Below are 13,032 nucleotides of genomic sequence, written 5' to 3'. Positions count from 1 at the left end.
TGTATAAACAAATAATGAATTTTAGATTTATAATCTTTACCTGCTATTTGCACTGAACCATCTTCGCCCAAAAGAATATTACCAGCCTTCAAATCCCTATCAGAAATAAATCAGAAGTTAATTATACAAAGTATACATATTATGTTATATACATTTCTTCAGGAAGATTTTTTAATAAGGCAAATAGTATTAATTTGAATTGCACTTCACGAATATTATTTTGTAAATTAGAAAATGTGACCAACACTGAAGTAACCAAGGTATTTCATATTCTGTCATTAGCTAGATTTAATTTAAATCACAAAAAATAAAACCCTGATCTTGCATATTGGTAACAAAGTCAGATCTGAATCATAACACTTTCAGCTTATGAAGCACTCCAATGTTTTTTTTGTTTTTAAACATATTTGTTATTTCATTGGTGTAAAGACCTCTTGGTGTACAGATTGACAGTGGCTCCAAACATTCTTCTGTGTGTGTGTGTGTGTGTGTGTGTGTGTGTGTGTGTGTGTGTGTGTGTGTGTGTGTGTGTGTGTGTTTGGGGGGAGAGGCAGGGCAATGAGGGTTAAGTGACTTGCCCAGGGTCACACAGCTAGTAAGCGTCAAGTGTCGGAGGTCACATTTGAACTCAGGTCCTCCTGAATCCAGGGCTGGTGCTCTATCCGCTGTGCCATCTAGCTGCCCCCTCCAAACATTCTTAAAGAACTGCTTAGAACACTGGGAGGTCAAGAGATTTGCCTAGCCACACAGCTACTTTTTGTAGAAAGTAGGGCTTGAACCCTTGTCCTTCCTGACTTCAAGGCAAGCCCTCAAGCCACTATACTATCAGGTTTCTCATTAAAATGCTACCTATTTAAAACTACCTTCATTCATATTTGCCCCTAAGAACAATTCCAAAATATTCTTCAAAATAATCCAATATACATCAGTTTCGACTCTGTGGAAACTGATTATGGAGCTTATGTCTTTTCATTATCAATACCAAGTAGGACATTCTAACATTTCTAGTCCTTACTCTCAAGAGTTTGATTAGATGAACAGTCCTACTAACATGGCAGTACTGATGACTGCTCATAAAGAAAATGTATAGTTAAAAATTGTTTATACATGCAATTGGGGAAATGTACAAGTCACATGGTAAAAAAGAAAAATCTGGTTGGAGAAAACAGATGTTACAAGTATAAATTTATTTATTGTTCTGAGGGGGGGAAACCTCTAATCATATCTTGGAACTGACATAGTGGCCCACTAGATTAAACTTTACCAACAAATGGAAAACCATGTGAATCAGCAGAATCCCTGGGGTCTTCTAGGCTCCAGTACTCTTTCAAGAACTACTGGAACATATTCAAAAGGAGAGAGATCTAGCAAGTATGTCCTTCCCCTTTCCTTCTCAAAAGGATATCCCTTACTCTTATCAACCCATTACAATCTTTGCAGCCATTATCCCAGTCCTATAAATAAAAAAAATGTTTTAAAAAGCAAAAACAAAACAGAGGATATGAGCCAAGCAGTACACTGCAGATTTTCTATGCAACAATCAATATTTTTATAGTGTGCAAATTAATTTTTCAATGAAAACTTGGTTGTGTCACTTATCAAAGCCCTGGGAAAATAAACAAAGCCAATAGAAGTAGCAACAAAATGAAGTCTAAATTTTAAAAATTTAACACATCCCTTCCTTCACCAAAAATAAATAAATAAATAATGCATCACATATGTATGTATATCTATATCTCAAATGTGCATTACCTTGAAATTAATTCCAAAGAAATGTTCTCTAAAATAAACTGGCATTTCAGAATCATAAAATAGATGACCTAAGTTTGTAGGTAAGTACATCTCACCCAAAATGATTCTCAAGCTTTTTCCTTATGTACTTAAATTGTCAATCAACTGTTCCTTATGTTATCTACAGAAAATGAAACTAGAAATGTCACTAAACTTTTCCATGCATGAAATGATTTACTCTGATAATCTTTAAATAAGTATCTAAACAAGAAAATCTTCAGATATTCATACCTGTGAATCTGACCATTTCTGTGCAGATAATCTAAGCCTTCCAAAACTTCTTTAAGAATTGTAGCTATGATTGATTCTTCCAGGACTCCATTCTTGTGCTCTCCTCGATTGACAATATACTTTATGATATCCAGCATTGAACCTAAATTGATAAGTACAACTTTTAAAAACAATTGCCTTAGTTGCCTTATCAGATCAGTGTTCTACTAACTGGAGGAAAAAAGCTATTTGTACAAACTTAAAATATTCTCAAATGAAGACACGTGGATAAATACAGAGTGAAATAAACAAAATTGGGAGAATAGATATGATCAGAATAACATAAATTAAAACCACCCCAAAGTCATATTAAATGTAATGAAAAATCTTGCTTCCAAAAGCCCTTGGATGAAATACACCCTTCCCTCCTCTTAGCAGAGAAATGGTAGACTATAGACATGGAATCTTGTAGCCACTGTCAGACAAGGGCATTGTGTCCGTTGGTTTTGTTCAACAGTTAACTGTTTTTCTTTGTTTTAAGGGAGAGGTCTATGGAAGCAGATTATAAGAAAGGGATTGCTGGGGGGGGGCGGGGGCAGCACATAACACAAAACCACAGATAATTTTTTTTAATTTTACTTTTCAAAATTAAGCATTTAGCTTAATTTCCAAGTTTATATAAGTAGTATATTCTTCTGTGTGACTTCAAACACACACAAATACTTCAAAAGAATTTTAAACAATAAAAATATGAATCGCAAAGGCCTTTCTATTGGCTCTTTGGCTTATTTTGCTTGATCCCACATGGCAGTACTAGAGGCAATGCATGGAAGTTTCAGAGAAGCAGGTTTGGGCTCAATATAAGGAAAAAATTCCTAACAAGCCAAGCTGTTGAATGGCTGCCTCAGGAAGGTAGTGAGTTTCCCATGACAGAAGTGTTGGGAAGTCTTTCCTGACATCAAACCTTCAGCTTTCAGGGAAACAGTAGTACCAGGTCCTTTCTCCATTCCTTGATGATGGAAAGGCTTTGAATCCTGAAGGATTCAAAGAGGACACAAGAAGTGAGGAAGTGAGGAAAAAACACTAAGAGATAAACGTAGGGGAGAACTGAAGAGATGAAGGGTCATAGCTCCTCCTCAGCAGTGAAATTATGGGTGCAGAACAGATGGATGAAAAAAAAGTAGCTCACTACTTCAAGACCCACACTGACAAACTAAGGGCCATTTTCTTTATGGGTTATCAATACATCCCTTTGACTATACCTGAGGGAAACAGCCCAATCTTTATAATGAAAAACTATTCAATACAATGTTAAAGTAAACAGAACAGATTCCTTTGGCAATGTACAACTCAAGTTTCAACACATATTAATTAATATTCAGTACCTCCAGGTCATTTATAATAGCTGTAATTACCTGGGGGTTGAGCATTTCTGAGGAGTTAACAAATGGCTTCTTTAAGGCCCTAAAATTGGCCTCTGGCCTACAGTGATTAACTGTGAGGAAGTTGTCTCCCCATCAGACATTACTGCATTGGGCCAACCTCCTCCTCTCAATCAAGAGACAATCAAAAGCAAATCAATAAGTTTTTCCCCTCAGAGAGAAATGTTCTTTAAAACTACATATTCTGATCATTTAGGGAGGAAAAGGCCAAATTCCAAAGGAATTTTGTATATGGCAATACTACACCATCAAGCTTGCAAAATAATTTCCTGCTTTGCTGAGACAGAACAATGAGCAAGTTTCCACATCAGTCTGCATTCAGAGGATTACCTGTGGAAACTTGCTTAACTTTCCTCTTACCCAAAGTCCAGTATAGGAAGGCCTCCTTTTTAAAAGGGCAGGGAAATTTTCTGTCAGGTCAAAGAGCAATAAGAAAAGGAATGGAAGTGATTTAGTGAACCTTTAAAAACGTTTATTCAGTAAAGGTTGCTTTATGGGATTAAAAATAAAATGGCAAGCTGAAAAGCAAAGTCAGGAGCTAAAACCTGAGACATGGGACCGGGTATTTGATCCTGTACAGAGTCCTGAGTCCCTGGAAATCCTCCAGATTGTCTTTCTTGTGAGGCAGTTCAACCAGAGGCAAAATAATCTTGCATCCAAAGATGCAATGACAGGGCTTCTTCTCTATCCTCTATTTTTCTCCCTTTAAAAAAAATTAGCAAGCCAAGTGGGCACTCAAGGAAACAATGACTAATAGGATTGGCTGGAACCCAGAACAAAGCTGAGCTAGGCTCACCTAGATTCTCCATGAGTCTGCCAAAGTAGATCCAAGGAAGTTACAGCTCCTTGTTTTATTTCATTTCTGGGCCTCTTTAGATCCAAGACTGACTGTGTCATCTTTTAAATTTGGACAGCTCCCTGCTTCCTCTCTGGGGGCTTGGGCTCAGTCCTAACAATTACATCAACCCTGCTACTGTCTGCTTGGCTTTGCCTAGGCAGCCCTAAAATGTTCTGTGTTCCTTGGGGTGGGAGCTAAGCATCTGAACCAGAGGGTGGTCTATGGAAAAGATGCTGATGTGAGCCAACCATTGAGAAAGACTGCCCTCTAAGCTGGAGAGAGAAAGTCCTTTGTCAATTCCCAATATTCTGGTTACAACCACCCATCTTAATGAAGCTGTTTCATTCAGTGAAGATACTTCTACAAACACAGATCATAGTCACTATACCTCTCAGCAGAGAAATTCTTGAGTTGCTATGGTCAGGAAAAAAAAATCGTGACCTAGTGGGCAACTTTCTGATGGTGAACCTCTCCCAAGAACCCACTGCCAGGGCTTTTCAGCTTGGTAGAACTTCCCAGACCTGGCAGTCTATTACCACGGTCTTCAAGAACCCAGGATTGCTTCTGTGCCAAAATAGGGCACAGGAACAGTTTAGGGCAATGACAACATGCCACACATAGGAAGAAATCTTAACTCTATGTCCCAGAGTCCCCCAAATACAAACAACTTACCTCCACTTAATAATTTCATAACCAGCCAAAGCTCATCCTTTACAACAAAAGAGGTGTAATAGGTCACTACGTTGGGATGGCTGCACTGGCTCATGGCTTGGATTTCTTTCTATAAAGAAAGCAAAACATGACACAGTACCGTGGGGGGAAAAGGCAATCTTTTGGTTTTTTGCAAGTGTGATTATGATGCCTGAAGCATTAGTTAGACTGAGACTGTAATGATTTCTTAAGATGTAGAACCAAAATTTTACTCTTGTCCATAGACAAAGAAATGCTAAACCACAGAACACTGGACAAGAAAATAGGAGACCAAAGTTCCCTAGTTCAAGCTCCACCAATAAGTAATAATCACTAACACTTAGCACTTTAAAAGTCTGAAAAGTATTTTATGTATATTATTTCATTTGAGCCTCAGAACAAGCCTATAAGGTACTTATGACAGGTTTTGTTATGCCCATTTTAAAGATGAAGATAACTGATTTGCCCCTGGTCACATGGGCAAGAGTTAAATGTCAAGACATAAGATTTGAATGCAGGTCTTTCTAGATATGCCTCATTTCTTCTTAACTATATCACTTGTGTACCTTAGCTTCTCTTACTAAAAAGTGGCTTTACACAGTTACACATACACACACATAAAAGTTAATACTACTACTAATTATAATACTAAAGTTAACTAAAGTTACTACTAATAATAATAATAGCAGCTAACATTTATAGAAGGTAGCTAGGTCGCACAGTGGATAGAGTTCTAGGCCTGTAGTCAGGAAGATTCCTCTCTCAGGGTTCAAATCTGGCTTCAGACACTTACTAGCTGTGTGGCCCTGAGCAAGTCACTTAACCCTGTTTGCCTCAGTTTCCTCATGTGTAAAATGAGCTGAAGAAACAGTATCATGAAAAACCCAAAAGGGATCATAAAGAGTTGGACACGACTGAAAACAACTAAACAACATTTCTTTAGTATTTACTGTGTTTCAGGCACTGTGCTAGGTACTTTTACAAATATTGCATTTTATCCTCACAACAATCCCTGGGCTGAAGGTGCTATTATTTTCCCCATTTTAAAGATGAGAAAACTAAAGCAAACCAAAGTTAGGTGACTTGCCCAGACTCACAAGGCATCTTGAGGCCAGATCTGAACTTTGGTTTTCCTGATTCCCAGACTGGTGCTCTATCTATTGTTTTACCTAACAGCCAGTCTTGATCTATCAATCAATTGATCAATCAACAGACAGATATAGATATTCACACATATACATGTATGTATGTGTTTGTGTGTATGTAAAACAATAACATGTTTATAACACTGTCCCCAAGCCACTAAAGATGTCCCAAATTATTAAATAAAGATAATGCTACCCTGTCTGTATTTTTTAAAGGTAGGGGAAAAGTATACATTTTACAAAGATTATTAAACAAAACCAATGGAGATCAATCTTCAAAACTTCTCTATAACTAAAGCCTACACCTAAGGCCAGTGCCTTATCCACTCTGCAAGAATTTCAGTGCACCCATTCCACTCCCCATGTACTTTGTTTTTTATCTATTCTGAAATGCTAAGTACCTTGAGAACAGGGACATCCTCACTTTTGTAACTATCCTCAGTATCTAGAACTGTCATACATGAGGCATTTAATTTACTGACTGACTGATGGATTGGTTAACTCAAGGCTAATCAGAAATGTTTGTCTAAATGTGTACTATTGAATGTCAACAGACCAGCATAGCCTAGGTTCTTGAAATTTTTCTCTTTATAATATAATTAATACTAGCACTAAATCTGCTTAGCACATGCTTCAAAGATCATTGTAATAAGTATGACTGTCAAATAACCATATCTGTAAAAGATAAATATAAGGAAAAGAATTGCTTTTAAATAATTATAAGCTCCTACTATCATGGGGAAATGTACTACTGCTTTTTATTTCTATTTATTATACAACATTCTCCTTTCTCTTTCACCTCCTTTCTGCCCTTCCACAAAACTAAATAATTTCAGCTTTTCTAAATCTGACACTTTTCAATTCAGTCAACTTCTGTCCTTTAAACAAGATCTGAAACCTGAGGTCCAGTTTCCGTCTGTTTCTGGTGTTAGGTTTGGAGTTGAGAGGACAATTTTGTAAGGAGCAATGGAAGCCTGCCCAGGACATTCCTTTTTTAACTCATTCTGACATCTGTTAATTGTTGAGAATGGCCCATTTAAAGTTCTGCAGCATGAAATGGAGTCCAGTTTAAACAGGCATCCCCTGCTGTTCACAGAAACATGAGCAAAGTTTTCTTGACCATGCAGAGTTCCTATCTCTAATCATTTTATGCTAAATGCAAATGAATACAGGTGACAGTTACCCTCATTGTAGCTATAAACATCTAAAGTTTTAAATCATTAAACAAAATGGCCCATAAACAACTCTACTGTCCATCTGCTGTTCAGAAAGGAAAGTCTTCTGTACAAAAGCAGGGTTGGGCCAGAGTCAGGAAAACACTTGTTTCAGTCCTTCTCTTTCAGACAGCCAGTATCACTTCCTAATGAAAGTATCTGGTTCTCTGACATTGGAGACAGAGAAGAATGGTGGGTGCCCATGTGTACAAGTGAGGGTGTGTTTGAGAGAAGGAGCCATAAGGGAACAGAGCAAGCTTTTTTAGGCATGCCATGACCTACAAGTTATCATATTTCTTTCCAGGAGAACTTTTGGCATTTGGGAATTTAGTTGAATTTTACGAGTGTTCTGAAGTTTTAGGTGAAAGTATAAGTTCGCCTCTACCAGAACAAAAGAGGGGTAGAGGGAGAAAGGAAAAATAAAGATAAAGAGATCATTTCAATCAAGCTAATAAACATCCTCTAGCCCACAAATTCTGAACCTCCAATGGGTCCAAGAATAGATTTCAAGACACATGAACTTAAACGGGGAAAAAAAACATCGTTATTTTCATTAACCTTTGGTCTACTTTGTATTTCATTTTATACACTTAAAAACATTATCCGAGAGGCAGCTAGGTGGTGCAGTGGATAAAGCACCGGCCCTGGATTCAGAAGGACCTGAGTTCAAATTCGGCCTCAGACACTTGACACTAGCTGTGTTACCCTGGACAAGTCACTTGACCCTCATTGCCCCACAAAACACACACACACACAAAAACATTATCCTGCAAATGGCAGTTCACCAGCCTGCCAAAGGGGTCCATGGCACAAAAAGAGGTTAAGAATCCCAGCTCTAACCCTTCTCCCCACACTAGCCGCTTAATTACTAACTTTAAGAGTTAAGGGCTTGAGAGGGGATTGCAGCTAAGTGGCACAGTAGATACAACACCAGCCCTGGAGTCTGGAGGACCTGAGTTCAAATCCGGCCTCTGACACTAGCAGTGTGACCCTGGACAAGTCACTTAACCACAACTGACTCCCCCCCCGCCCCCAAATAATTAATTCGTGAAACTGGAAGGCAGTATATTGCATAGAAGGAAGAACACTTGCTCTGAAGTCAGAAGCTCAGGTCCTGCTTCTAATACTACCAGTGTAACCAAATGTAAGTTATATCACTCCCTGGGTGTGCCTCAGTTTCCCTGTTGATGAGTTAATGAGTTGGTTGGACTAGACAATCCCTGGTCTTTTTCTACCTCTAGATTTATAAAATCCCATATCACTATGGGAGAAGTTACTCTCTATACATGGAGGGGGGGGTTGGACCTCAGGGGTCCCTTCCAAATCTAAATCTCAAAGCCATGGATAACAACAAGAGTTTACCTTTATACAGGCACTTTCCCAAGAAGACTGAAGGAGATAATGCAATTATTCTCCCTGCTTTACAGATACTGAGGTTGAGGGTGAAACACTCTGCCTATAATAACACAGCAAGTGGCTAAACTAGGATTCCATGTCTCTCCTAATGCCAAACCCAGTACTTTTTCTACTACACAATCCTGATTGAGGGAAATGGTCTAGTCTATTATAGAGCTAACTCTCTAAAAATCAAACACCAAAAAAATTCTTACTTCAATGCCACATCATGCATAAACAAAATCTGGGGATCTCAAAGGCAAGTTTTGATAGGTTCTACCACTATGTAATGGCTTCAAGCAAGGCCATGGCAACAGACTGAGTCTGCTTTCCCAATACCTGCCTATCTATGTATACAGAGGCCCATCACTTAGTAAATTGGCCAGCTGGTGATGAATTACTTTGTGATGGCAATCTATGAAGCAAAGAAAAATGCAAAATAGCCCTTGGTCCTATGTAGTAACCTCTACAGTAACAGTGACAAAGTGGTGGTAAAAGGAGCTAGGAACAATAACAATAAAAGGTTTTAGACCATCTATAAATTTTAACTTAGATGTTGGTAAATGTATGTCCACTGTCGAATGGCCAATAAGTGGATCTATCACTGAAGGAAATTAATCCTATCACTCTTGTGGTTCTTGCCCTAAACAAATATAGAAAAAAGTTGCAGATGAATGGAAAAATGGTTCAAATTCACAGATTCTTCTTGGAGAGGCAAATAAAGAGGTTGGCTGAGTTGGTTTTATCGTCCCAAGGCAACAAGAAATATTACGTCATGAGACATTCTACATTGCAATTCTTATGGTAAGCATTTACAAAAAGACCACCACAAAAATAACTGTATATTATGTTGTAAAAGATGAAGAGAATATCCACTATGATTCTTTGTGACACTGATGTAAAGGTAAGAAGAGGAGAGGACAATGAGATGTTGGAAAATATGGTACACAAATGAGGAATAAGAGCCAAAGATTTGTGGGCACTACACAAATGCCTCATGACTATGCAACATGAATACTTTCTTCAAGAAAAAAATGAAAAAGTGATGGATATGGCAAGCATCAAATGACATCACCAAAAAAAATTGATTATAACACAGGAAATGACTCATTCATTACTGATGTAGTAATACTTCCCGAAGCAGATATTTTATGGACAATTAGACCACCCAATCGTTAGTGCAAAAATCAAAACAGTCCAAAGTCAGAAGAATAAATGTGGAAAAAAGAAAGAATGCTGTGTACAGAAAACAATTCCTGATCTTTCTATGTTATGATGAAAATGAAAGATAGGAGAAAAGACAGGCATTGACTGCAATAATTTTGCATAGAAGTTGAACCAAAGTAAATCAACTGCTATACTAAGAAGCCCCAAAGAACCTAAAAAAGTAATTTAGTCAACATGCATTAATGTATTGTACTTGATAATTAGAAAGCTATGACAACCAAGAGCAACAACAATTTAAAATATAAACTTACTTGTAAAAACGGAAATAGATGACAAATTATCAAGCAACAAGTATTTATTAAGTGCTTACTACTTCCCAGGCATTATGCTAAGAAGAGGGAATACAAAGGCAAAAGATGAAACCATCATTCCTCTCAAAGAGCAGTATCACCTCATAAAACAGTAAGAAGCAGTGGAGTAGAAAAATGAGAAACTAAACTAAGTAAGGTTCTACCTAAGACATTTAAGAATGAAAACAGGAGGGGACAGCTAGGTGGCACAGTGGATGAAGCACCGGCCCTGGATTCAGGAGGACCGGAGTTCAAATCCGGTCTCAGACACTTGACACTGGCTGCAAGTCACTTAACCCTCATTGCCCTGCCCCCGCTACCCCCAAAAAGAATGAAAACAGGGCAATTAAAAAAAAGGGAAAACAATAGAAAATATCTGCAAATCACAGAAAGTGAAGTCCTGATAACTGAACTCTAACAACTTAGTCCAAGAAAATAAAAAGGTAGAAAATGACACCAGAGAAATCAAAGATGATGCAGCTGAATTAGACCAAACGTACACAGAAAAGAACCATGCTAAAGCAACACAACTGTAAGGGCATCATGGAATCATCTCACAAGTTATCTGAAAATTTAAAACTTGGGAAAATCTTAGAACTCATTAAATGCTCCCAGAAAAGGCATACAAGAGAATACCAACTACTACTGGTCAATACATCTACTTTACTTAATCTCTATAAAAATCTTACAGGAATAAGCTACCCACAAACTGAAACTATCATGAAGGGACGAGTTAGGAATAGGCAAGCTTTCATTTCACGGTAGATCAAAGGTTACCATCACATAACTGGCTGAAAGACTTAAGATACTGAAAAAGTTATCCTCCTAAACCACTGGTCTCATCATGTCACCTCCCTACTCAATAAACTTCAATGGTTCCCTATCACCTCTAGGACCTAATATAAAATAACATTTGGCATTTAAAGCCCTTTATAATCTGCCCCAACTCCCCCCACCCTCACCCTTTTCCAGTCTTCTTATACATTATGCCCCATCACATACTCTGAGTTCCAGTGACACTGTACTCCTTGCTATTCTTTGAACAAAATATTCCATCTCCCAGCTCTGGGCATTTTTATTGGGTGTTCCACATGCCTGGAATAGTCTCTCACTTCTCATTTCAGCCTCCTGGCTTCCTTCAAATCCCAGCTAAAATCCCCCCCTTTTATAAGAAATCTTCTCCAATCCCATTTAATTCTAGTGTCTCCCACTGTTAATTATCTCCGACTTTTCATGTGTATAGTTTGCTTATATGTAGCTGTTTGTATGTTGTCTCTCATTAGATTATAAGCTTCTTGAGAAAAAGTAGTCTTTTGCCTTTATCTGTATGCCTACCTCTTTGTCACAGTGCCTGGCACACAGTAGGCACTCAATAAATACTTATTGATTCATCACTTTTCATTGATCATAAAAAAGCATTAGATTCACTTGAACCAAATGCCACCTTAAAGGCTTTCTTCCAACATCTCCCCATCCATATATCAAAATTAAAATAGAAAAAGAGAGATAACTTTGTCCAATGACCCTCTAATCATAATTATCAGATGAGATATAAAATAAGGATAAGTATGCTAGAAAGAGATATTCAACACTGTGGAGTACAGTCTATGGGATTCCTAATACATGGTGAGACCCTTCAGACGATGAAATCATGCTGGCTGAAATCGAGCTTGAAAACAATGGCAAACTTCCTGGGTGAGATGTCTAACTACTCAAAAGAATTTAAGCTTCATCATTCACATAGAAAAAACCATGCAGATGAAGAATGTTTATTGTTTAGGCTATAACATGTAGTTTCAGTGAACAGCCAACAGTAGATACATCCCATACAGGCACTGCAAATAGACTAGTTGGGCCCAGAGTAAAAGCAGAAGAGAAGACTAGATTGCTTCTGAGAGGGTGCAAAGTTCCATTAATGACCCCAAACTTCTCTCAGAAATTAAAGTTCATCTTTTAAATACTTCATTCTTTTTTAATTCTACTATTGTTTCTCTATTTGTGCAAGTCATGGAACACCAGAATCACCTAAGAATTGGACAGTAAAGAGGTTCACGATGGGTATTAGCAGAATGTAACACATAAATAAAAGAACTCCAAAGAACAACAAAAAAAAAGAATGCTACATAAGACCTGCATGATCAAAAAAGAAAATGGGTTAATCATATGACAAAAGCAAAATATAACCAGTGGATAGCCCATGTGTTATCCTACCAATGTATGAAAAAAGCTATTCCCCATAACGTTATATGAATCTTCTATGGCAAACTGATGGAAGGAAAGAATGGCCAAGAATGTATTGGTTGTGATCTACGTCTACAATGCTAAGATTGCTGAGCCATCTAAGTATTTTTTTAAATAGAACTACATGTTGGGATTTGGGGGGTGGGGAAGAATAAGATGGATCTTAGACTTAGAAGGCTGAGAAAAGAGGCCCATAAGATTCTAGTAAAGGGAAAAGAGGGAATGTATGTAAAAATGGGTGTTGTTTTTTTTAACTCTAAGGAACTGCAGCAATGTGAACTAGCACTATTATCTTTCAAATATTAGAGGTTGTTGAAATGTTCAGATTTAATAATTCCATGTTAATATACATGGTGTTAAAAAAAAAGTCTTAATGTCCTTTAAAATTATGCTTTTAAAACTAGAATTTGGGGACTTAAGTCTAAAATCTTTAGTCACATCTAAATGAAAACTCTATCAATATTTCTCTAATTACCAATTTTGAAAATATTTGTCTTCCCCCCTGCCCCTCTTACCAAAGGACTAACCACTTTCTTTTGATACATTGAG

General features: G+C 37.5%; 1 protein-coding gene across 2 annotated transcripts in view; it reads right to left on the bottom strand.

The window, feature by feature from the left end:
- STK39 (serine/threonine kinase 39) overlaps positions 1 to 13,032 on the bottom strand; it is a 323,317-nt gene that overhangs the window by 203,909 nt on the left and 106,376 nt on the right. For both annotated transcript variants that reach the window (XM_043998694.1, XM_043998695.1), the window contains exons 3-5: positions 4,954 to 5,062; positions 2,023 to 2,164; positions 41 to 96 (exon numbers count right to left, since the gene is read on the bottom strand). In XM_043998694.1, coding sequence (XP_043854629.1) covers positions 41 to 96; positions 2,023 to 2,164; positions 4,954 to 5,062 — 307 coding nt within the window. The remainder of the gene's footprint in view (positions 1 to 40; positions 97 to 2,022; positions 2,165 to 4,953; positions 5,063 to 13,032) is intronic.

This window comes from Dromiciops gliroides, chromosome 3 (genome assembly GCF_019393635.1).
Source record: "Dromiciops gliroides isolate mDroGli1 chromosome 3, mDroGli1.pri, whole genome shotgun sequence".
NCBI classification, from domain to species: Eukaryota; Metazoa; Chordata; class Mammalia; order Microbiotheria; family Microbiotheriidae; genus Dromiciops; species Dromiciops gliroides.
Note: the sequence above shows the minus strand (reverse complement) of the source record. Positions and strands in the feature narration are given on the sequence as shown.